The sequence below is a fragment of the Balaenoptera borealis genome, assembly GCF_965194805.1.
Source record: "Balaenoptera borealis genome assembly, chromosome: 2".
NCBI classification, from domain to species: domain Eukaryota; kingdom Metazoa; phylum Chordata; class Mammalia; order Artiodactyla; family Balaenopteridae; genus Balaenoptera; species Balaenoptera borealis.
In genome coordinates, this window is record NC_138867.1 from 110,924,420 (window position 1) to 110,951,422 (window position 27,003).

At 39.0% G+C, this 27,003-nt stretch overlaps 2 protein-coding genes and 1 long non-coding RNA gene across 10 annotated transcripts in view; 1 reads left to right on the forward strand and 2 right to left on the reverse strand.

Moving 5' to 3' along the window:
- The window catches only part of RAPGEF6 (Rap guanine nucleotide exchange factor 6), a 233,864-nt gene extending 213,851 nt beyond the window's left edge, over positions 1-20,013 (reverse strand). For 4 of the 7 annotated variants that reach the window (XM_082380767.1, XM_082380766.1, XM_082380770.1 and 1 more), the window contains exon 1: positions 14,028-14,291. In XM_082380767.1, coding sequence (XP_082236893.1) covers positions 14,028-14,096 — 69 coding nt within the window. In that variant the 5' untranslated portion in view covers positions 14,097-14,291. Of the gene's footprint in view, positions 1-14,027 lie in introns of all 7 variants that reach the window. The other 3 variants (XM_082380773.1, XM_082380772.1, XM_082380768.1) reach the window with 2 other exon arrangements.
- The window catches only part of LOC309623702, a 248,219-nt gene extending 226,779 nt beyond the window's left edge, over positions 1-21,440 (forward strand). The window contains exon 2 of the long non-coding RNA XR_014241465.1: positions 20,069-21,440. This is a non-coding gene — a long non-coding RNA (uncharacterized lncRNA). The remainder of the gene's footprint in view (positions 1-20,068) is intronic.
- FNIP1 (folliculin interacting protein 1) overlaps positions 20,493-27,003 on the reverse strand; it is a 131,223-nt gene continuing 124,712 nt past the window's right edge. For both annotated transcript variants that reach the window (XM_082380776.1, XM_082380777.1), the window contains 2 exons: positions 26,023-26,138; positions 20,493-23,269 (listed from right to left, as the gene is read on the reverse strand). In XM_082380776.1, the coding sequence (XP_082236902.1) occupies positions 23,191-23,269; positions 26,023-26,138 (195 nt within the window). In that variant the 3' untranslated portion in view covers positions 20,493-23,190. The remainder of the gene's footprint in view (positions 23,270-26,022; positions 26,139-27,003) is intronic.

Sequence of the window (27,003 nt, forward strand, 5' to 3'; positions counted from 1 at the left end):
TGTAACATTGGATAATTTGCTTAACATTTATTTTTTGTACCATAGGAATGATAAACTGCTTCCTTTTAAACATAAAATAAAATACCTGTTAAATGTGTAGCATGGACACTATCACATGGTAACAAATGTGTATTATAAAATTACAAAACAAAGGTTAAATTATATTCAGCAGACAATTAAAGCTATTTTAAAGATTTTCAACAATATCTCCAAGTTAACAAGCCCATACATTAAACATAGAATTCCATTCCATTGGTTTTATCATCCGTGAAGGTGTAAATATATTCTGCAAAATGGCAATAAAGGGCTATATAACACTTACCACGCCTGGAGCCCAGACCATGGATTCTAAATACCATTTCCTACTAAAAGGAACCCAGGTTCCTCAGATATTCGGTTGGCCAAAAGTTCCTTCAGCTTTTAAGGAAAAATAAAATACACACTTTTCATTTTCACCAAGAACTTTGTTGAACTATGTATTCACTGTTTTGTTCCACTGCCTTCTGCCATTTTTCAGGCAACTTCATAATTCCATCTTTCCAAAACTTTTTATCTTTTTGAGCAAAGAACTGTTCCAGGTGCCTTTTACAGTCTTCCAGGGAATGGAAATTTTTCCATTAAGAGAATTTTGTAAAGACCGAAATAAATGGAAATCTGAAGGTGCCATGTCTGGTGAATACGGCGGATGAATCAGAACTTCCCAGCCAAGCTATAACAGTTCTTACCTGGTCATAAAAAAAATCATGTGGTCTCGCGGTATCCTGATGGAAGATAATGTGTTTTCTGTTGACTAATTCTGGACGCTTTTCGTCGAGTGCCGCTTTCAGTTGGTCTAACTGGGAGCAGTACTTGTTGGAATTAATCGTCTGGTTTCCTGGAAGGAGCTCATAAGAGAGGACTCCCTTCCAATCCCACCATATGCACAACATCACCTTCTTTGGATGAAGACCGGCCTCTGGTGTGGTTGGTGGTGGTTCATTTAGCTTGCCTCACGATCTCTTCTGCTCCACATTACTGTACAGTATCCGCTTTTCATCTCCCGTCACAATTTGTTTTAAAAACGGAACGTTTTCATTATGTTTAAGTAGAGAATTGCATGCGGTAATACAGTCAAGAAGACTTTTTTCGCTTAACTTATATGTGGAACATCAAAGTGATTCACATAACCAGGCTGGTGCAAATGATTTTCAACGCTTAAGATTTGGATATCTTGAATATGTCGGCTATCTCCAGCATGGTATAACGTTGATTGTTCTCAATTAATGTCTCGATTTGATCGCTATCAACTTCGATTGGTCTACCTGACCGTGGAGCATCGTCCAGCAAGAAACCTCCAGCACCAAACTTCGCAAACCACTTTTGACATGTTCGATCAGCCACAGCACCTTCTCCATACACTGCACAAATCTTTTTTTGTGTTTCAGTTGCGTTTTTACCTTTCTTTAAATAATAAAGCATAATACGCCAAAAAAGTTGTTTTCTTCCATCTTCAATATTAAAATGGCTACACAAAAATTCACCAATTTTGATGTTTTTTTTAAAATGCACGCTGACATGACAGCTATCACAATACAATCTAACAAAATTGTTTCACATGAAGATAAAGACAACTAAGCGAGCCATCGTAGGGAAAACACCGAACGAACTTTTTGGCCAAGCCCATAAACGGCTGATTTCAGTAGTAGGGCAAGGAAAGTAAAAGCCTGGAACACCTTTTTGGGTCAGAAAGTAAGGTATTACTTAAAGACTACTGCGTCATGCCAAAAGGACACAGCAGCTGACTTAGAAAGGGCTCCTAGTGGCTGAATTTGGGGCAACCTAAGAATCAAAAAGAATAATGACAATATTAAAAATACAAAAATAATCCTTGAATTCAGTGATTTTTTTTTTTTTAGAGAAGGAGGAGAGGAGCAAGTGGGGAAAGTTCTTCTGTACATAATACCAGCTAATAAATGGAGAAGTAATAAACAACCTACACTTTCTACTGCACACTGAACACTTTCACCTGCGTGACCTCTCAGCATCTCAAGTGCAAATATCCAAAGTTAAACTGATTATCTGTACCCCTAGCTGTGTCTTGCTCCTCGGTTCCCTAATTTAGGTGACAGTACTCACCTTCAATGGCTCTGGTAAGAAATCTATCAATCCTACTTTCTAAACATCTCTGCTCACCATCTCAACTGGAGCAATTTAGGGATTATTTCTTACTGGGTAACAGAAAACAGCCTTCTTGCCTCTAGTCTGGCCCCCTGTAATCCATTCTTCAGAGTGCTGCCAGAGTGATCTTTCTAAAAAGAAAATGCAAACTCCTTAACAAGGAGAACACAGTCCTTCGTGTTCTGGATCCTGACCATGCCTGCTGCCTCACCTATTTTACTACTTATTTTTGTCCCAATGTTCCAGCTATGCAGGCAACTTGCATGTTCATACCAAGCTCATCTTGTGGCCTTGGAAAATGCTGTTCCCTTTTCAGCAAACACATTGTTCCTTCTTCACCTAACTTTTATATATTCAAATCTATACTCATGTCAGGGTTCCCTTTTCTAAAACAATTTGAATGACACCTGCCTACCCTTTACTCCTCTCTCCCAACAGCCCTCCTACAAAACTCCTGAGCACCTGATATGTGCAACTATCACAGTACTTAACCAGGCTGTATTTTGTCTGTGTACTTGCCCATCTCCTCCCCTAAGAACTTTAATCTTTTATCCCTGGCACTTAAAAACAGGACTTTAAAAATATTTACCACACAAACATTCATCAGGCAGTCTTCCACAAAAAAAGTATGCATTCAACTCTGCCTCAGAGAGTCATTTAAGGAGTTCATAAGCAATCCAAACTTCAGTTGCCACTTGTGACACTTATACACTCTTTTCTAAAAAATATACTATGATGAAGCCTTCTCATATTAAATGAATGCTTTTAAGAAACCGAACTAGAATAGGCTACCATCCTCTGAAAACAAGTTATAAAACAGAATGGTATAAAAAAAAAAAAAAATCACATATCAAGCACACCTCTTTTCATTCTACATAAAACTTGAGAATTATAAACTTCCATTAAATTGACACAGGCACCTTAAGGTATTATACTTCATATAGTACAGTCACGATTAAATGAGAGGCATTTATTTAGGAAAATATTAGGCCTCTATATAGAGTCAGTTCAAAGCTTAAAATGTAACCGAAAGTTCACTGATAAAGAGAAAGCAGTGGGGCACTACTGGACTGAGGAAGCAACTGATGAATCACGTGACCTTGAGCAAGACATTTTACCTCAAGTTCAGTTCCTTTATCTGTATGCAACCCATTTCACTAGCTCTTGAACCATCAGCTAAAGTATTTTTGGAAGAGCTACATATACATACATTCACAAATACATGCTAGGTGGTTCTGCTACTTCTGCTATGTACTAAGTGTCCTGTCCAACAAGTCCCACTGCCTCTGCCACATGTCAAAGCCAGAAGCCCTAGGGCTGCCAAAATTTCAGTTTGGGGCAAAGTAGTGGAGAATGTCTGGTAGTAGTGAACATCAAATGGGGGCTGCTTATGCCTCCATAACCTCAAGTTCTTAATGAAGTGGCTCATTCAGTTTTTATTTACAGCGAGACCTCAGTTTAAACAGCCCAGTTCAAGGTAAAGCCAAACGATAACTACAATGTTACAGAGCTCACAATCCTACATCCCTTTCAAAGAACATGACTTTGTCAGTCAAGTTCACCATGCTTGGCTGCTCCTCCTCTTTGCAAAATTCCCTCTCAGGGAAGCTCCTCATCTCTCAAAAACAAGAGTTTATGGTGTCTAAACTCCTGAATCGCCACAGTTTTTTTCCTCAAGTTGGGAATCTCCAATACATGTAAAATGAGGTGTCATGCAAAAGAACTGTCTAATAAAGGCCCCATCCAGACCTAGTACTCCCTTTCTATACAGTTTAGCTTACAAATGAAAGTCAGAGGGGCCCAGAAGCATAAATAAGTTCTCTTATTTTCCAAGGAACCCTCTGAATGTGCACCTGCTGTAGAAAAGCACAACAGAATCTTTGTTCTGCCACCCTCAAGGATGCACACAGTGACTCACTCAAAAACGACTCCAAATACAATGGTGCTCTTTCGCCAATTCAGAAAAAATCTCTACAAGTGTACACTTAAAAACCATTATTCTAAATTCTGAAATAGATTAACAAATAATTACAAGAATACTAAAGTTTACATTCTTTCAGTCCAAGTTCCCTCTAACTTTTGGTAACAAAAATAAGCTACTTTTTTTTTTGTTTGTTTGTTTTTTAACAAAACCCTTTTCTGGATTATAAATAGGCAATTACATTAACATCTAGCTGAGCGTGAAATATTTGCCCAGCAAAAGTTTTAAGCCACCTGGTTAAAAACACATGAAAAGTTAAAACTGGCATTGCAGTTAAAACTGGAAATGTGTTTCAAAGCCATATAAAACAGAAGTTCCTGTTTCAATGTATGACTTAAGTTCCTCTATCTGAATTGTCTCTGAAGAACTGCCAGGTAAAACACACAGTTTCTTTATGGTAATTGTACATTATTCATATTTTAATAAGAGGATATTAATGGCAAATTTTGCCATTGTGCCAAACTTCATCAGTCTTTTTTCCCCAGCACTTCAAGTATCAGACCAACAAAAATCACTACTAGAAAAATAGGGGAACAGTATTTTTCAGATTCCTTTTCTCTTTAAAGTCATTTACGCTACAAATATTTGCTACCTACTATGTAACAAGTATTGCATGATGGAAACTGGGAGATAAGGATATAGTCACTGTCTTCAAGGAGCTTACAGTCCAGCCAGAGAGACAAACATGCTAGTAATCATAACACAGTACAGTAATTGCTATGGCAGAGGAAGGGACACAGAGAAGGAGTGGGAGATGAGATTTCAGTGAGGAGTTTGGATTTGTCAAGTGAGAGGATGGTGTTCTAGACAAAGGAAATAGCAAACTAATATGTATGGCTACATTTATTGAGTGTTCATTATGATTGGCACTTTGCTAAATAAATACTTACATATATTATCTCTTTCAGTCCACGTAACAATCCCCCAAAGATATTCAATCCTAAAGTTAGGTAACTTTCCTAGGGTCACTCAAATTCTCAGTGCTAGAGCCCAGATCTGAAGTAGGCTTGTCCAAATCCAAATTCCAGGGCCCTAAACACTTTCCCACCCTATATAAAGCACACAGAAAGGAGAGTATGGCACAATGGACCATGCTTCTAATCTCTGTCTATATATCAGAATTACTTAAGGAGCCTTCTAAAAATACCAACGCTTGACACTCCATTCCAGAAGGTTCTAATTCAAGAAATGAAGGGTGGGCCTGGGCATTAAAAAAAATTCCCCAGGTTGAAAAACATATGTAGCCCAGGTTGAAAAGTACTGTGTTAGGATATTTACATTTCTCTAATAATTAGTGATATTGAGCATCTTTTCATGTGTTTGTTGGCCACCTCTATGTCTTCTTTGGAGAAATGTCTATTTAGGTCTTCCGCCCATTTTTTCAGTGGGTTGTTTTTTGATATTGCGCTGCATGAGCTGTTTGTGTATTTTGGAGATTATTCCCTTGTCGGTCTCTTCGTTTGCGAATATTTTCTCCCATTCTAAGGATTGTCTTTTCATTTTGTTTATAGTTTCCTTTGCTGTGAAAAAGCTTTTAAGTTTAATTACGTCCCATTTATTTTTTTTTAATTTTCATTACTCTAGGAGGTGGGTCAAAAAGATCTTGCTGCGATTTATGTCAAAGAATGTTCTGCCTATGTTTTCCTCTAAGAGTTTTATAGTGTCCGGCCTTACATTTGGGTCTTTAATCCATTTTAAGTTTGTGTTAGGGAGTGTTCTAATTTCATACTTTTACATGTAGCTGTCCAGTTTTCCCAGCACGACTTATAGAAGAGACTGTCTTTTCTCCATTGTATATTCTTGCCTCCTTTGTCATAGATTAGGTGACCACAGGTGCGTGGCTTTATCGCTGGACTTTCTATCCTGTTCCATTGATCTAAACTACTATGAGGTATCACCTCACGCCAGGCGGAATGGCCATCATCAAAAAATCTACAAACAATAAATGCTGGAGAGGGTGTGGAGAAAAGGGAACCCTTCTACACCGTTGGTGGTAATATAAATTGGTACAGCCACTATGGAGAACAGTATGGCAGCTCCTCAAAAACTAAAACTAGAACTACCATATTACCCAGCAATCCCACTCCTGGGCATATACCCGGAGAAAACCATAATTCAAAAAGATACAGAAGGGCTTCCCTGGTGGCGCAGTGGTTGAGAATCTGCCTGCCAATGCAGGGGACACGGGTTCGAGCCCTGGTCTGGGAAGATCCCACATGCCGCGGAGCAACCAGGCCCGTGAGCCACAATTACTGAGCCTGCGCATCTGGAGCCAATGCTCCGCAACGGGAGAGGCCGCGATGGTGAGAGGCCCGCGCACCGCGATGAAGAGTGGCCCCCACTTGCCGCAGCTAGAGAAAGCCCTCGCACAGAAACGAAGACCCAACACAGCCATAAATAAAAAAATAAAATAAAAAAAAAGATACAGAAGATGTGGTACATATATACAATGGAATATTACTCAGCCATAAAAAGGAACGAAACAGTGCCATTTCCAGAGACGTGGATAGACCTAGAGACTGTCATACAGAGTAAGTCAGAAAGAGAAAAACAAATATCGTATAATATCGCTTATATGTGGAATCTAGAAAAATGGTACAGATGAACTTATGTGCAAAGCAGAAGTAGAGACACGGATGTAGAGAACAAACTTGTGGATACCAAGGGGGGAAGGGGGAGGGTAGGATGAACTGGGAGATTGGGATTGGCATACATACACTACTATGTATAAAATAGATAACTAATGAGAACCTACTATACAGCACTGGGAACTCTACCCAATACTCTGTGGTCACCTAAATGGGAAGGAAATCTAAAACAGAGGGGATATATGTATACATATAACTGATTCACTTTGCTATACAGCAGAAACACAACACTGTAAAGCAACTTTACTCCAATAAAAATTTTTTTTTTAAAAAGTACTGTGTTAGGATATTTATATAAGTAGTTTAAAATGCATGTGTTTGGGGGTGGGGGGTGATAAGGCTAGAGTGCTAGGCAGAAGATAATGGAGGACTTTACATCTTTCCCATTCCCCTCAGAGCCAAACTCACAAACAGTACACTTGCTGCCTTCACTTTCTTGGGTCTGATTCTCACTTTAATCCACTGCAGTCAGGCTCTGTATTCAGTCCACTGAAATCATTCTGATGGACGCAACCCGAAGAATTTATGAGTCCTCACCTTTCTTGAACTCTCTATAGTACCTGATATTAATGATCAGGGATTTCTTTCTGAAATGTCCTCCTGTAACACCACTCTTCTGTTCCCCTTCTACTTCTATAAACAATTTCTTTTCATTTTCTTAGGCAGTTTTCTTTTCCTTCCCCCATCCCTTTAATATTAGAGCACCCAAAGGGTCTGCCCTTCTATTCTCACTTAGTTTTCTCACTCTGAGTATTCCTACCAATCCCATGACTTCACCTATGACCCATATGCTGTAGATTCTCAGACCAACTCAGACCCATAACCTGGTTTGACCTGAAGCTCCAAATGCTTACTGAACATCTCTATCTGTGTCTCCTGTAGAGAATCTCAAACCCTTTCCAAAACTGAATTCTCTTTCTACCCTAATTCTGCTCTTTAATAACGTACTCTTATACAGTTACCCAAATGAGAAATTCAGAAATTATCTGAACTTCTGCTTTACTCTGAAGAGACCCAACCCAAGTCTGTCCCAACAAGCAAAAGACAGAAAAGTTTTGCCAGATTTGCCCCAGAGCTATTGCAGACACTTGAGAAGAATATAAGGACAGAGTATATCTTTGCCTCAAGTGCAGCACCTGGGGTTTGAGGCAGTTACCGCAAGAGTAGGCTTGGACAGAATGAGGTGGCCAATCCAAAAGGGTAGGTGAGTCATGGTATAAAAAAGGATAAGTACATGAAGATCAAGGAAAGCCAAGAGAGAAGCTTCAAAGTCAAGTCCAGAGATAAAACACAAAGAACCAAGATAGTTTCATAGTCCTCTTGGTTGCTGTAAAGAATACACACTGAATGATTCCACGCAAATGAAATTCAAAAACAGGCAGAACAAATTTATGGTGAAAGATGTCAGAACAGTTTCCTTTGGGAAAGGGTACTGATTGGGAGGGGCAAAGGGGGAGTTTCTGGAGTACTGGTAATATTCTATATCATGATTTGGATGGTAGCTAAATATATTTGTGAAAATTAAGCTGGCTTATACTTAAAAGCATGCGGACTTTACTGTATGTGTATTACAGTCAATTTCAAAGTTTAAAAAAAAAAAAATAAAACTCTGGTGGGATGTACAAATTCCCGTTTCAACCAGTGACCATGTTGGGCCAATTTTACTTCCTCACTATTCCACTATGAAATATTCTGCTACCTTATCTCACTCCTGAACTACTGCATTTGTTTCCTATAACCAGATCCATATCTCCTGATTTCCCGGTTATCCTGATATAATCATTAACAGTCTTGGCTTTCATACAGAAAAATATCGTGGTTTGGACAAAATGTTATTGGTTCATCCTACTGTAAACCACCCTGCCTCTAATGTAGCCGGCCTGTGCTCTTCCCGACCGACCCCCTGCCTGCCCTACATCTTCAACAATGCCGACAGAGTAATCTTTGTAAAACTGATCTTATTTCTGGGCTTTAAACCCTCCAATAGTTCTCCTTTATTTACAACATCCAGTCCAAATCCCTGAAATGATCCAATCCTGCTATTATACCCAGCTTCAACGTTTAACATCCACCACCATGTACCATCCCCTTACACACACAAACACCCCATACACTAGCCCAGTGTTTTGCAACCTTTTTTCATTATCACATCCCTCCAAAGAGTATTTTTCATAATTGCCACCCCGTCTCCAATTAAATATTAAGGAATAAGACTTTGTCAGGTAGGGATGAGTTCTGTGTAGATATTACTACACAAACCATAGTAATATCTAAGGTTTTTTTTCACTCCCCCCAAAAGACCCAGTTTTTGTCCCTTTGGGGATGACATCATCCCCATTGGGAATGCATACTCTACCCTTACAGACTGGCTTCTTGTTGTACAAATGTACCTGGCTTGTCACCATTAGTGCCTTTGCTCCTGCTGCTCTCTGCCTGGAATGACCTCCCTTCTGGATATCATCCAGACAGCTCTTCACGATATCTAACCTTTAATTTAAGGCTCCTCCAAGAAGCCTGTCCTTTCCCCACTTGCAGTTGTAAAGTGCCCTATCCATACCTTTGTCACTAGTAACCTTAACATTTTACTGTTTTCACGTCTGTCTCCTAAGTCACTGAGAAATAGGGACCATGTCCAATTTCTCTCTACAACCTTGGCTTTTAGTATTGTGCCTAACATATCATCTGTTAACTGAATGAATAAATCAATGTTATCATCTGCGTGAGGTAACCATACATCTCAATTTGCTGGAGACAGTCCTTTAATCTGTTTTCCTGGTATAAATATTAATCCACCTCTTTTAATTCTCAAAAATGATCTGGATGATAACTTATATTGCTAACCTATCTAGGCAGTGGGAAATAATTAAATTCTGAGCAAGAATAGAAGATGATCTGATCCGAGTATTAGAAAGATCACTCTAGCAATAATATGACAATAAATAAAAAGACTCAAGCAAAAATTCAGGGGTGAAACGATAGAAGTGTGAACTAGGGTAGCACAGCTGGATAGGAAGAGGTAGAGAGAGATTCAAGATGTAAAATCAAACAAGGTTTAGTGACCAGTTAGACACGGAGAGGAAGACAGCAGGGGGAATCAAGAGTAAAAACACTAATTTCTGGATTGAGCAACTGGGGCAGTCACCAGCAGAATATTAAAGAGGAGGAATGATGATGGTTTCAATTTGAGACTAGTGATTGAAGAACCTGGAGGACAATTTAGTGGTTAGATATATGAATCTGAAGCACACGGAAGGGGGTAACATGCGCTATACAGACCTAGGTGTCAGCCTATAAAAATTAACTGAAGTCACGGTGCAGAATGAGACCACCCAGGATGTACAAAATCAGCAATTCTAATGAACAGAAGTATTATCTTTTTAACATGAGGACTTTACAAAATTAATTCTAAATTTTGTTCTGTTTAACATATTTGTTGATCATTTAACATACACAAAACATGGTATTAAGCACTTAGAGACAGAAATATAAGAGAAATAAGATGTTCATTCCGAGGTAAAAAAGAAAGATTACAGAGAAAGAATGGAATTGAATATGGACTGAGTTGAGAAAAAGCCAAATTCAAGGTCTCAGTTTTGACTGTGGCATCTTTAATTTTGGCATGACGACTCAAAATAAGTACCTTAACAGCTTTTGTTGCTTTAGAGCACTTAGCTTCCCACAGAGTATTTAAATCTAAAATTTTCCGTTATAAAAAAGAAAAGATCTTTGTAAGGTGGGAAAGGAAATCAGAGAACTAGCTCAGGAAAGACAACGTGCTGTGGAAGGTGAATCTACACAGTAGGAGAAATGGCCAGAAAAGTAAAAACTGTGTTAGAACACAGTTCTAAATGGCATACTTTACAAAAGTTTCCATTCTCAGTGTCTGGCTCACTAGGATTATGCTTGAGTTGACATGTAATGACAACAGATGGGTCAAAATAGAAGAACCATTAATTTTGTCCCAGAAACAAACAGAAGAGTTCTTTGTTCATTAATTATATGATGCAAACATCTGATTACAAGATTATAAGACACTGATTCTTATCTATTTGTATATTTTTTCATAATGCTTTGTATCCAGTACGTAGTCAAGGAAAAATAAGCTGAATGAATGCTTTATCCCCTTCTATTACACACTTTATTGGCTTAGCTTCCAGGACAGCACCACTCTATCCTAGTTTTTCTTCCCCTGCACTGTTTGCTCCCATGCCTTCTCCTTTGCTGGTTTCTGCTCTTCTCCCCTGACCTTGTAGTGATCAAGTGCCCCAGGGCACTGTCTTTGGTCCTCTTCTATTCCCATGTACACTCACTACTTCGGTAATTTCATCTAGTCTCATGACTTTCAACATTATCTGTAAGCTAATAACTATAAAATTTCTATTTCCAACCCAGCGTTCTCTTTAGAAATAATTATAAATTGTATACGCAACTCCTTACTTGACATTTCTAACAGACATTTCAAATGTGACATGTTCAAAACTGAATTTCTGATCCACTCCCCTCCCCAAAACTACTCCTCCTGCAGCTTTCCCAGTCTCTCTGATGGCAGATCAAACTCTCTTCAATGGTAACTCCAACACTCCAGTTATTCAGGCCAAAAACCTTGAAATCATGTTCGATTCTTTTCTTTTCCTCAAAGCACAATCTAATCCATTAGCAAATCCTGTTGGCTAAATCCTGTTGCCATAATTGACTACTACTCACCACCAGCATTACTATCACTTTAGTCTGAGTTATGATCTCTTCCCTGCTTTAATGTGATAACCTCTAACTGATGTTCCTGTTTCTTTCTACCCTTGCTCCCACACAGTTTATTCTCAACCCAGCAAGCAGCCAGGGGATGCTTTAAAAACTAGGATAACATCGTTCCTCTGCTTCAAAACATTTTGGTGCAAAACAAAACCCTCTTTCACTCAAAGTAAAAGTCAAAGAATTTACAATTTAGGAAGTCCTGCATGATAAGCTCCATCCTACATCACCACTATCACCTGACTTCATCTCTTACCACTCTTCTCCAGTCACTCAGAGCTCCTTGCTATTCCTTGAATGCACCAGACACATTCTCATCTTAGAACTTTTGCAATGACTATTCTACTTAGAAAGCTATTTCCCCATATATCCCCATGGCTAACTCTATCACATGAATCAAGACTTTAATCAAAATTCATCTCAACCAGGACACCGACTACCTTAAATTGCACCCACTCCTTGCCCCTTACTTCCAATTCCTTTATCCTGCTCTTTCTTTAACTAGCAATTATCAGCTAACATATTATGTAACATACTTGTTTATTATATTTATCTGCCTACTCCCCTCCCCCTTCTGTTAGAATGTAAACACCAATAGGGCATGCCTGTTTTGTTCACTGATACATCCTAGCGCACAAAATAGTGCCTTGAACTGGTAAGCTTTCAACAAATAATTGTTGAGTGAATATATTTATAATAGACCCTTAAGAGCCACTAAAAAGAATAAGGATCTTCTGAAATCAGGCATGACCCTGTGAGAATTTCATCAAATTATTTATCACAAATAGCTCAACACTAGGATTCAATTTATCACTTCTTTATTGATACTTCTGTACCCCGAACAAATTCTACACTCATTCAAAAGCACTGCCAATGATGGGACATCCCTGGCGGTCCAGGAGTTAGGACTCCACGCTTCCACTGCCAAGGGCCCGGGTTCAATCCCTGGTGGGGGAACTAAGATCCCACAAGTTGCGTGGCGTGGCAATCAATCAATCAATCAATCAATAAAAGTTTAAAAAGCACTGCCAGTGATTCAAGCAGTTAACAAGTTATGCTGCTAGATGTCAGAGCTCCAGTCTGTGTACTGTGGGCAGTTGTTTAGCATTTCCTTAAACAACGCTGCTGTTCCAGTAAAACAAGATAAAGTACTTACACAGCACACACTGGCCAACATAACTTTGTGAACAGTTTAGAAAATTTCCTAAGGCTCAAAAATAAGCAATTTCAAAGTAGGTAATTCTGTTATTAAAGAAAATTAGGATCTTCCCATTAAAATGTGATTTTATCATAAGTAATATTTAAAAGTAAAACCTACATTATACATTGTAAGCCTTGTATGATACTTTCTAATGATATAAAAACTATGGTAGATTCACCTGTTCAAAGTGAATGCTTTCAATTAACTCACAATGACCTCAAGAATTATCAGAGGGAAATTAAGACACATGGGATTACAAATGCAGGTCTCAAAAAGAGGACCGTGGAAAGTGGTAGAATTTGCTTTGTTTATATGCAAAGATCAGGATTTCCAATAAGAAAGTTTGACCCAGTAGCTGCAATTACAGCTTGACTAATATCATGTCACAAAAGGTCAGCCCAAATTACTGAGACTTACTATGCAAAACATTATAAATCTGAAAAACACAAAAGTGACTTAGGAAGAACTAACCAAAGCACTTCATTTTATTTATTGCAATTACACACAAGACAATCCAACAATCCATTCACATTGTTGTTAGTTTTTGCTTTTTGGTTTAGGAAACATACCACTTATTATGGAAACTTCTCCAAATCAAGGACAACCTCCCCCCCCCCCAATTTAAGCCTCTATAGGGATTGCCAAGGTTAACAGGTTTTAGTTATTTGCCCGAACACCAGCCTTCAGCTCAAGTGAAAATCATTTAACTCAATACAGCAGGTTTTGGATCCAAGCACAAAATACTGTAACATTTCCCAGTGACACAGTCTGAAAAACGACCTCCCCAGAACTTATCTTCAGATACGCATAATTCTCCACCAGAATTCATCATCTGACTGGATGCAAACTTTTAAACTGATCTTGAAAACTTTATCTTTCTTTAGGCAACTGAACAGTATTTCAAAGAACTTTAAGAGAAGTTATTTCTTAATAACACGGCTGTTATAGTTCACTTACAATTTTTCATAGTCTACCTACCTACGGGATAATCTCAGTCCGAGACCCACATTTTACCCTGAGAAAATACGATTTAGTAATGGTGCTTTTTTATCGAAAACACTAGGAAGTCACCGGCAAGGACGGGTGTGCGGGGAAGGCGGCACAGCGAGCAGGAAAGACGGTCGTCACCCGCCCGCGACAAGGGCCTGGGTCAGGGCCGGGGACTCAGAGAACAGATACCTTGGCAGCAGGTGCGAGGCTCTGGCAAGGGGACAGTCGCCGCAAGTTTCGGACCGACAGAGGGATGCTGTCCGTTGGACAGCGGGAGGCGCGCCGGGACGGCTGGCCTTACCTCGGGCGTCCGCTCGGGCGGCTTCTTCTTCAGCGCCTGCCTAGCTCCGGGGTCCACGGGTGAGTTCATGGTCGCGGCCCTGGCCCCCGTGCTCCCCAGCCTGCCCTTAGCAGCCCACGCGACAGCCCATTCACCCTAGGTAGGGGGGCTACACCCTTTTCCCCCTCCCCTGAAGAAGGGAGCTCCGGACTGCGGGGGGACCGCGCTTTGGCAAACAAGCCTTTGCACCGCCCGCCCAGGGCCTCAGCCCACGCGCGACTGGCCAGAGGGAAGCCCGCGCGGGGGCGGAGGAAAGGCGAGTGCGCGTGCGCAGCACGCGCAAGCGCGCAAACGGGCGCCTAAGGGCGTGACTCTGCAATGACGTAAAAACTGGGGCGGTGCAGTGAAGCCTCCTCCAACCCTTCTTCGTGAGATTTGAAGAAACGTCGCGAGACCTCACCCAAGCCCGTCACGGGATCCGCCTCGGAGTTGGGGTTTCCGCCACTCCAGCTTCCGGTGGAGGGGCTGAAAACGCGCTGTGACCGACTGAACGAGAATAGCGTGTTGGGGATCGAACCCGTGCGGCAGGTGTTCTGGGTGGAGAGTTCTGTTTGTGCCAAAATACGGAAGCTCAGGGCATGGCCAAGCCCGGGGCGGAGCTCCAGCTCTGCATCTCCGACACCGCTCCCTTGGAGAACGTGCGGAAGTCGAAGCGGCCATTCGGCAAACAAGGAAGTTCATACCTTCTCTTCCCTGTCTTCTAATAAAACGAATCTCTTGTGGAAGGGGCCCGCCGAGAAGTACCTGCCTTGTCCAAGACGGACGCCCTGACATCAGGGCAGAGGAACCGAAGATTCGTGGCCTTGAGCAGGGGTGGGCAGCCACCGTGCCTGCAGCCAGCTCAAGAGTTACTGCTGGTTCGCGAAGTCAGTCTAGACTACGTTCACGTAACCAATGCCCAGGACAGCCTTCCCTCCGCTCAACCCCTTCTCAGGCAGCGGGCCTTAGGGTTGCCTGGCTCAGGAGTGACCGCTCTCTCACTACACTTTACATACTAGTCTGTTTCCCAACAGGCCGAATAAGGCAAATTAACGTTTATTTACTAGTCCCTTGGTAAGAAAAACATCTCGACTACTCTCTGCAGCAGCCACACACCTGCAGAGGCTGTTTCTGCCTTAAGGTCACTGACAGAATTCCAGAATCCATCGTTCTAAACAGTCCTATGTCAGCGTACAGATAAGCCGTACTGGTTACACAGTTCCTTACTTTGGAGCCTCATAAGCATGTCCTTTCCACTGAATACATCTTAGTATTTCTTACAGCAACTGGCATGGTTCACTAAATAATTCGAAGCGATTTAAGATTATGACGTTATTCACATTAATTTTTAATGACATGGTCATAAGAAAATTATAGAGTAACAAAAGGGAAAGGAGAGTTCAGGCTGCAACATTCACCGTTTCAGGGACCTAGTAATGATGGCTGATGTTAATAAGGGTTTTGTTTTGCGTTGGTCATTCACCTTGCCCAAACTTGAAGTTTACAACATAATATTAGCACATTTCGTTTTTAAGAATAGGACAAAAACCTTACCAGGGAAGTTATGACTCAGCCACTCTGGAAAGAAATTTTCAGTTGATCACAATTGTGACACTCACTTTCGTCATTTTTTTGTGTATAAACATATCCTCTCAAAAGTCTGCGTAAAATCACAAAGGTTATCCCTTCCATTTTTGAAGCATGTTTCCAAAGCCACATCAATATTTTGAAAAGAGGGAAAAGGCATTAAAGCATGATGACCACGAGCTTGGACTTTAGGGGCAAACATCTGTATTTGTGTCTTTAATAGGCCATTTCTAGTTAAATGACTTAGTTATTTGATATTTCTGAACTTAAGTTTCCTTAACCGTAAAATGGGAAGAGTAAAAGACCTATTGCTTTGGAATTTTCTTAAGATTACATGAGATAATTTATGTGAAGCATTTAGTATGTTGCCTGCACAATCCAGGCACCCTTATTATTTCTATTACTTTACCTCTAGAAAGTGATTTCTCTAAAGCATACATTCAAATTTGAAGAATTGGATAGGTTTTTTTTCCTTTACTGCTTTTTTTTTTTTCATTAGAACTATTAAGAAACACATTTCAGTATTCATGAAGATGTGGAGCAACAGGAACTCTCACAAACTGCCAGTTAAGTGTCTATTGGGAAACCAGTTAGAAAAAAAAGAAGTATCTAGTAAAGCTGAAACTTAACATACCTTTTGACAGCAAGCCCACTCCTTGACATATGTCCTAAAAAATACCCAGAAAAGATGAACAGAAATGGTCACTGTTCATATTAGCCAAAAATTGGAAATAACCCAATTGTCCATCAACTATAGAATGGGTAAATTGCTGTATATTCATTCAGTGAAATACCACCTACATAGCACATGAATGAATCGCCAACATGTTGACAGAAAAAAAGCAAAACAAAATATGGGGTATAATTACACAAAGTTCAAACAAGCAAAACTAAAGTATATCACTTAGGGATGCATACACAAAAGTAAAACTATTAAAAGAGAGCAAGGAAATGTTCACGAAAATCAGGTTGCAATTTACAAAAATGAGAAGGGAGAGTATTATGATCCAGGGTAGGGCACATGGAGGAGGGATGGAGATCCTGAATTACTGAAAATGATTTACTTCTTGACCTAAGTGATGGTTACATTAGTGTACATTTATTAATTTTATATAATACTTGACAAGAAAAAATTAAGTCTATAAAAGTAACTTATAGACCTTATAAGACAGCAACAGTAAAAACTGTATATTAATATCCACAGTAACTATACACACCTAAATTTAAGCATATTTTCAAAATCTATCTTGTCCTTTACTATCCTGTATTGTACTTTGGTATGCTGAAGAAAGTGAGGAGACAGTGAGAGCTCTAATAGCTATCTTCAGAGAAAAGCCAACCTCTACGATAGGATTCACCAACATTAACATATATCTGAAACAAAAAAGTAATGGTTCTGAATGCAAGTAATTTACTAAATTATAGGAAAATAAAAAGATGGTTAAGTCTTTAAAAAAAAAGCTTAACTACTTACCCTACCTTAATTTTTGTCATTATACTTACTATAACCTGACAGCATAATATCTCTGTCTATCTCCTCCACCAGCAGGAAATATGTAAACTTCATGAGAAAGTCTGTGTTATTTACTGACTTATCCCTGGCACCCAGACCCATGCCCAGCACATAACAGGTGCTCAATCAATATTTGCTAAATGAACAAATTGATCTATCTAAGGACTAAGTGATTAAGAGGGGATTTTGCTGTTAAAAAGATAGACACTTGATTGCTTTCCAATGGCAAAGAAAGGTATCTGGCTAGACAACTATTCTATTATGCAAAACTGAATACTCATTAGACACATACAATCATATGGCCATCTTTGCAGAACAACAGCATACCATCAAAAGACTGAAGTTAAGAGCACTGGTTTTAATAGCACCTGGAATGGAGTAAGGAATTCAGATTTCGGGTATGCTGGGAAACTGAGTCACTACTAGTTGAAAACTAAGAGCACTTGCTGGCCCAAATCCAGAAGGTTTCTATCACTGAATAAGAATCTTTGAGGGTGGGGTCTAGGAATTAATACTTTCCAAACACTATCTAGGTGTTCCTAATATGCAACCAGGTTTGAAAACTACTTTCAACTAACTCAGGTTTTGGACTAGTCTGACCCATCTTAATTCCAACACAGTGAAGGGTATTGACTTGTGAGTGATGAACCAAATGTATGACACAAAAGTGGCATCACAAGTTTCTTGAGGAAATAGTATCTTCTTTATATTTACACAACACTTCAACAATGTTATTCCCTTTGAGACAATTTAGGTAACACTGCTTTTATCAATAATTTTACTTTGAGTGTTGAGGTGAATATAAAGACATGTTTTGGGACTGTCCTTGTTACAATGGTCACTTGGAAAGGAAGGAGTCTCCAGCCTCTTCAACTTAATACTCTCCTTAAATACAGTTATACCTAGGGGAGGTCTAATCAGATAGTGCTAACCTGGGCAGAGAGCTGTCTGCAACCTGATGAAGGGATAGGTCTAGGCTCATACTTTTATGAAAAGGAGAGTCCCTTTTAAAGGAAACGTTATAAGGGGACCAAATCCTGGGGTGTTGGCAAGAAAGAAGCCCCTGACCCGAGCATATGCTTTAAGACCAGAGTTCTCCTGAAAAAATAATGGATGGAAATTTCATCCATTTAAAAATCTCTTTCTAAAAGTTTCTTTTAAAAAATTTAAAAGAAAATTCTTTAAAACTCTCTTTTGGATTGCCTGTATTTTCTTTTCCTTAGGGAAGTTTCAAATCTTAAATCTACAGCAAACATGGCCAAGTCTACAGTCTGCACTATAAAGCAACGACAGGAAGCATTACAGTCTCCAACTTCCCCCTTTTCTATCTGTCTAAGTCCTTCTCACTCAGAGTTACAATTCCCCAGCCCCCAGTGCACCTTCAGCTCATGTTTGGTCCAACTTGCCATCCCACCCCTACACCTCCTACAATGGCAAAGACAAACAAAGAAATCTCAGGTATCTTTACAACACATCTGTCATCACATCCTAGTTGGAAACATTCTGTTCTGAGACAGGAAAGACTATACGACCTCAGATTAAATTCTCTGTATTTCAGTTTCTCATTAGCAGAATCTATGCTTCTCAGAAATGTTGCAAGATTTCTTTAAATTTTTATCAGAGAACAGCACATATAAACACATGTATTATAAACCTCTAAACTATCTGATAAATGCTTCCCAAATACTTGATACTTCCTTTGTGCTTTAAAACAGTGCACTTAGTCTCTTCAGTCAAATGTAAGAGTAATAAATGTAAAATAATATGAAAACAGGCACTGCAAAAAGCCCCTGGCCTAATCCTACCTCCTGGCGTAACTCTGCCCAAATCAACCCAACCTGAGTAAGGCAGCTTCCCAACAGCCTACTCAGGGTTGAATCACTGCTGCAGAGCAGGTGCTAAGGACTGATGGAAGAGGTGACTTCCCTACAATGCAGATGAAGACGACAGACTTGCTCAGAGGGACATGCAAATCCGTGAACAGAACAGGATTAGAACCCAAACCAACAGGCCAATTTTTTGTTTAATTTTAAAGTCAGGGGCTTCCCTAGTGGTGCAGTGGTTAAGAATCTGCCTGCCAATGCAAGGGACACGGGTTCAAGTCCTGGTCTGGGAAGATCCCACATGCCGCGGAGCAACTAAGCCCGTGAGCCACAACTACTGAGCCTGCGCTCTAGAGCCTACGAGCTACAACTACTGAGCCCACGTGCTACAACTACTGAAGCCTGCACGCCTAGAGCCCATGCTCTGCACAAGAGAAGCCACTTCTCATTGCCTTCTCGAGGCAATGAGAAGCCCACGCACCTCAACGAAGAGTAGCCCCTACTTGCTGCAACTACAGATAGCCCATGCGCATCAACAAAGACCCAATGCAGCCAGAAATAAATAAATAAAATAATAAAGTCAGTAGTAATTTTAATTAGATACAGTGTTCTTGACAAGTTTACATGGCTTCTTCTAGTTTTAAATGATTGATATTCAGTTTGTTTTCACAAAAGCATTTAAAGAAAATTTCAATTTGTCATTGTGAAGATTAGGTCAAATGTAAGAATATACCATATTTTTTGGTTACTACATTTTAACTCGAAAGAATATATAATATTAGGACTTCCCTGGTGGCGCAATGGTTAAGAATCCGCCTGTCAATGCAGGGGACACGGGTTTGAGCCCTGGTCCGGGAAGATCCCACATGCTGCGGAGCAACTAAGCCCGTGCGCCGCAACTACTGAGCCTGCACTCTAGAGCCTGCAAGCCACAACTACTGAGCCCACGTGCTGCAACTACTGAAGCCCGCGCACTCTAGGGCCTGTGTGCCACAACTACTGAGCCCGCGTGCTGCAACTACTGAAGCCCGCTCCTAGAACCCATGCTCCACAACAGGAGAAGCCACCGCAATGAGAAGCCCGTGCACCGCAACGAAGAGTAGCCCCCCTCGCCGCAACCAGAGAAAGCCCGCGTGCAGCAACGAAGACCCAACGCAGCCAAAACTAAAAAAAATAAAGAATAAATGTTAAATTTCCCCCAAAATAAAATAGATAGGAGCTGTACAGCAAAGGCTGGACAGATTACCTAGCAACCATAGCACCCCAAAATTACTGAGCATTTGGAGTGTGCCAAGCATTGAGATAAATTCTTGACATTCATTATTTCACTTGACTCTCACAACAACCTCATAAAGTAGATTCTACTAAATTACCAATTCAGAAATTTAGTATTAGAGAAGGACATTATGAACAAGGTCACATGCCTAGAAGTGTCACATTTGGGAAAACAATCCAGGTAGGCCGGCACCAGAATCCATGTTACATATACCTTATTAAATGTGAAAGAAAGACCAACATCATCCATCAAATTGACATGTGTATTTATTGCACAAATATCCCCTAGAACTGGGAGGTTATTATAATACAGGCGTACATTTGAGAAATGTATACAGAACAAGGAACAAGTATTTACATTTTACATCTCCCACCATCTAAATAACTTAAAGCATAACAATCTCATAAGACATCTACCAGAAGTAGGCATTGTGTAAAATCTGTTTTTTTTTTTAAAGTGATCATCCCCAGTGTATGCCAACTGCAACAAAATGAAATCTGTGCTAGTATGTTTATTGCACTTAACATTTTCAAACTCAAAATTAAGACATATTAATAAAAGTCAGGAATATTTAAAATCAAACCAATTAGTTTACATACAGGAAAAATTAGTTTTAAATCTATAATGTAAAAGATCCCTTTTTCATCTCCTGTTGCAACAAACAGGTTTTTAAAATGTGTAACATATATCTGTCTGTACCATAAGAAGTTGAAAAAAATTATCTTGAACAAGCCAAAAATTCCTTTCACATTCATCATAATGATCACACTTTAAAGAAGTAGCAGCTCATTCCTTGGGCTTTGTGTAATGCAAGAATGACTATGACGAAGGAGCAGAAATTACAGAAGGATTGCAAATTATAAAGCTCAGGAATCCTATAAGGATTGATGATTCTATAAGAAACTATAGGCCTTTTCCTTTCAAGCAAAGCTTAGTTTTAAGAATTACAGTAGCATGAGCCATCCATTTATTGAAGAGTAGATTTCCTAAATGGTAATTTATTAGAGATTTCAAATAGATAGGACTGTGAATAGTTCAATGATTAATTTAAACAATAACACACACAAAAAAGACACTACCTGCTACATATCCTGAACTACAATTAAAAAAAAAAAATGTACAGTGGCCACAGATGATCTTTTCTATATTCTGAATTCTGCTAAAGAGATTGATTCATAAAATTCCAAACAACAGATGAGAGAAGAACTTCATTAATGAATAGACTAAAAAAATTAAGCTAACGAAAATATATCCATAAACACTCTTTGACAGCAAGTCATCCATGGAAGACTCTGGTACTAACTGGGACCAGCTGATAGGACACAGGGGCCAAAGTGATTGCAAGCACACCAGTTTCAGGTTTACATTCCATTAAAATAACCATTTCTTCTTAGTCTAGCTGGAGATTAGAGTAAGACAAAATGTGACCCAATGCTATAAATTCAAGGTCAAAGACTAAATAAACCACAGAAATCTTCCTTAATTATTGAAAACTTTAATAGCAAGAACAGATGCATTGTAGACAAAATGTACCTAGAAACAGAATGAGCAAGTGGTTTTCTGTTTTAAGCTAATCAACTAATTATGATGAAAATAGTTCATGAAAGCAGAAACCAGCTTCACTTCTAGCATTAAAAGCATCTTAAACCAGATAAGTAAAGGATAAACTATAATGTAGTATTTCAAGTAAACTGAGGTAGTAGAGCATAATGAAAACTTTATCTACCCATCTTTCTATTTACATTACTTACAAGAGTTTGGTTCCATATTAGCCTTTCTCACAAGCAACACTCTACGATATATACAAAAACAGTAACAACTGAAAAGTTGAAATCTTTGAAAAAAAATTAGCTTTTGGAAGAGAGGAGCTATTAGAGAAAAAAAATAATCTTAAGAGTTAATGAGTTCTTTTAGTGTAAATTGAATATTATGAAGCAGTGAAACAAATATTCAGTTCCTATGGGTTCAAGAAGGGCTGATACCGAAACCAAGGGCCTCGGCTACCTGAGCACTTTTAAAGAAAATAGTATTATTTCTGCCAATGCTTTGGTGCAATTTTTAATCCTAATTTTAATTTATTAAATTAAATGCAAATACGTAAATATTAACATTTATAAGAATTAGCTTATACTTATAAACAAAACAAATGGTATAAAGTAGTATTCTTATTTTGGGAATCTATATTCCTCAGCCTTAAAAAAAGATTGGCTTTACTTATATTTTAGGGTGTGTAAAACAGAAAAATCACCAGAAAGTAATATTTCAACATTATATACAATTAATCCTAGTTGAAAATATATTTTTTAAAAAGACATGTTTACCAATCTTGTATTTCTACCTCTGCTTTTTTAAAAAATAGATACATATGTACACTTGGGTGGATAACATAACACAGATTTATACGCTTTACTCTGTTTATTCTAATTAACAAGCTGTTTAAAATACTTTGAGAAATACCCAGAAATTAGCTATTTTGAATTGAAAAACAAAAAAACACAAATAAAGTTCCATAGATCTTTGTACCTTAGAAATAAAGAATTAAAACTAATGAAATGACTCTTTCTGAGCCATTTAATCATGAGATATCCATTCCTCCTACTTATGGGTTGTGGCAAGACTGTAGTGATCATAATGAAATTCCTCGATGTTATTCATTTTGTAGAAACGTCGAAGTTACACTTTGGCTTATTCAAATGCTTTCCCCCCAAATGCTGTTTTTAGTTTCACCTGGTTAAAAATCTGCCACCATCCAGAAGTCCAATCAAAATGAAAAAGCCATCCAGTGATGACACAATATGCACTGCAATGCAGAATACCCACCCAGGTGACTGACTCATTCAGATGAAGGTCTGACAGAGAAAAAAAATTGCCATAAATGCATGTTGTGACTGCTTCCTTTGTTTCTACTTAACTTTCCACCACAGTTAATTTCCAACAGCCTTTCTGTTAAAGTAGTATCTGAGCAACATATGGAGAGTGAGTGCTTGCTACAGCAGCCAGAAGAGGAAGATCACTGGATTCAATCCTGAAATTAAAAAAAAAAAAAAAATCTCAGTTCAGGTTTACTCCTACAAGCAATGACTGCTATCTATAAAGTCACTATACATCTCCACACAAGGAGCTTGGCCACCCTGGCCAAAAGGAAAAGGGTAAGAGAACTGAAGACAATGAAAATTAGAAATTTTTCAGTAAGTAAAAACCGTAACTAAAGATTTTTAAAAAAGAATGTCTCTGAAACCCAACAGTAACAAAGTCACGAATGCAGGAAACCATCTCACTGATCTGCTGATGGACCATGCATCAGGGCAAGGGATAATGTCTAAGAAATACTATATAGAGACTTCACTGGTGGCGCAGTGGTTAAGAAGCCACCTGCCAATGCAGGGGACACAGGTTCGAGCCGTGGTCCGGGAAGATCCCACATACTGCAGAGCAACTAAGCCTGTGCGCCACAACTACTGAGCCCACGTGCCACAACTGCTGAAGCCTGCATGCCTAGAGCCCGTGCTCCACAACAAAGAGAAGCCACCGTACTGAGAAGCCCGCTCACCACAATGAAGAGTACCCCTGCTTGCTGAAACTAGAGAAAGCCCGTGCCCAGCAACGAAGACCCAATGCAGCCAAAAATAAAATAAATAAATTTATTTAAAAAAAAAGAAATATTATATAGTATAATAACAGAATAATAGTGTGCAGCCATATTGTTTTGGATACAAATGTTTCTATAATAAGATTTACTGGGAAGACATAATGGAAGCCTCTTAAAAATACAACCTACCACAAATAACTTATAGGAAAAGAAAAATGGCCAATAAATATCAAAATAAGTTATGTAGACACACTCCTAGTTAGAGAATAAATCTGAATAAAATCAGATTTCATTTTTCAGCTAGTAGCTTGGCAAAGATTAAAAAGTTTGGTAATAAATAGCAGTAAGAAGAGTGTGCTTCCCACTGTTCGTGAAAATTTATTCTGGTACTTTCTGGATAGCATTTACTATTACCTGTCAAAATATCAACAATTTAATCACCTATGCCCTTTAATTCAAAAACTCTACATCAAAGAATTTATCCTATAAACCTCAAAGGTTTATATTTATTCCAGCATTGATTTGTAACAGCAAAAAACTGAAAATAAATTCCACCATATAATGGAATGCAATACAGCCATTAAAAATGATATAGGGCTTCCCTGGTGGCGCAGTGGTTGAGAATCTGCCTGCTAATGCAGGGGACACGGGTTTGAGCCCTGGTCTGGGAAGATCCCACATGCCATGGAGCAACTAGGCCCGTGAGCCTCAACTACTGAGCCTGTGCGTCTGGAGCCTGTGCTCCGCAACGGGAGAGGCCACGACAGTGAGAGGCCCGCGCACCACGATGAAGAGTGGCCCCCACTCGCCACAACTGGAGAAAACCCTCGCACAGAAACGAAGACCCAACACAGCCAAAAATAAATAAATAAATAAATTTATGAAAAAAAAAATGATATAGATCAGTATGTGTGGTATGTGCTTAAATGAACAAACATTCAAGATACATTAAAAGGCAAGCTGCACAAAGATATATAGAGTACAAACTAATTTATATTTTTAACCCTACACATTTAAAAATTCTGTAAGAAGAAACAATCCATTAACTGTGTTTGATTGAGGACTGGAAGTTGAGGAAAAGACGACACAACTTACTTTTCACTTTATGCCAAAATGCACTGAAACTTTCATTATATGACATTACTTTAAAAATTAGTTTAAATTTTCTAAAAATAAAGGCATTACATGCAGAGAATCATCTATTTCCAATCTGGATAATAAGCAATAACATTAATGAAAGAATTTAATTTGGTTTCAGACATACAGTAGCAACTCGATGTTGGCTCTTGCTCCCTTCATAAAAGCTGAAATTAGACATAAGTTCTAGCTTGTTTTAATTTATTCAACCAGCATTTCAAGAAATAATTTTCACACACACACACACACAAAGTGGACATAGAACATAGGGAAAGTGACCACAGAACATAATGAAAGGGGCTATACTATGCCTCTCGCCAATTTCCTGTTTGTCCTTCAGTTAGCATTTTAGATAACTAGCTTCTTCACAGGAATAACTTCAGAGTATAAAGACATAATATATAGATAATGGGGAAGGAGTAATAATATGTAGATAATATACCATCATCCATAGAGTGCCATTACTTCAATCAGATCATTTGGATGGCCGGGCAGATGCTGGGAATGATGAGTTTACAACATATTTAATAAATAAAAATGAATACTTACTTATTTTTTTCTAATGCAAAAATTTAGACTTTAATTCATTTTTATTCGACTATATTCTCAACCTACTGTAATTGCACAAGGGACAGTGCATTTCAGATCAGTGTAGGACAGGGTTCTGCTTTTATATTGTATACAACAGGGGTCCCCAACCCCCGGGCCGTGGACTGGTACTAGTCTGTGGCCTGTTAGGAACCAGGCCGCAGAGCAGGAGGTGAGCGGCAGGCAAGCGAGCAAAGCTTCATGAGCCGCTCCCCATCACTTGCATTACTGCCTAAGTCATTCCCCACACCCCGTTGGTGGAAAAATTGTCTTCCACGAAACCGGTCCCTGGTGCCAAAAAGGTTGGGGACCGCTGGTATAGAACAACCCAGCTGATAACAGTATACAGCTTCTAACAAGACAAAAAACTGAAAAAGAAAAAAGGCAATTCTGAGCAATATTCCTTGCCTAAATAAACACAGTGCAACAAGAGAGCAAAGCTGGAAAAGGAATCAGGAACATACCCTAAAACCACTCCCAGCTCCTTGACATGAACACGCATCTGCCCCCTCAGGTACTCAGACAGCATTTTGCTCTTGAAGTATAATTCCTGTAACCGGTCTTCAAGATGCATTACACACTGCAGTTAGGAGGGAAACAAGAATCAAGTCAGAAAATGCACAACTCTTAAGTAATGCAAATTCCAAAGCATCACGTTTTAACAATTCTATTTAGGTATTCCAACATAAACTAAAACTTGGAGCACATTTTTATTTTTATTTTTTGAATTTTATTTATTTTTTATACAGCAGGTTCTTAGTAGTTATCCATATTATACATATTAGTGTATATATGTCAGTCCCAGTCTCCCAATTCAGCCCACCCCCCCACCCCTCACGCCCGCTGAATCAATTTACACTCCCACCAACACTGCCAGAGGGCTCCCTTTTCTCCACACCCTCTCCAGCATTTGTTTGTAGATTTTCTGATGATGCCCATTCTAACTGGTGTGAGGTGATACCTCATTGTAGTTTTCATTTGCATTTCTCTAATAATTAGTGATGTTGAGCAGCTTTTCATGTGCTTCTTGGCCTTCTTTGCAGAAACGTCTATTTAGGTCTTCTGCCCATTTTTGGATTGGGTTGTTTGTTTCTTTAACGTTGAGCTGCATGAGCAGTTTATATATTTTGGACATTAATCCTTTGTCCGTTGATTTGTCTGCAAATATTTTCTCCCATTCTGAGGGTTGTCTTTTCATCCTTTGTAGTTTCCTTTGCTGTGGAAAACCTTTTAAGCTTAATTAAGTCCCATTTGTTTATTTTTGTTTTCATTTCTTACTCTAGGAGGTGGGTCAAAAAATATCTTGCTGTGGTTTATGTCAAAGAGTGTTCTTCCTATGTTTTACTCTAAGAGTTTTATAGTGTCCGGTCTTACATTTAGGTCTCAAATCCATTTTGAGTTTATTTTTGTGTATGGTGTTAGGGAGTGTTCTAATTTCACTCTTT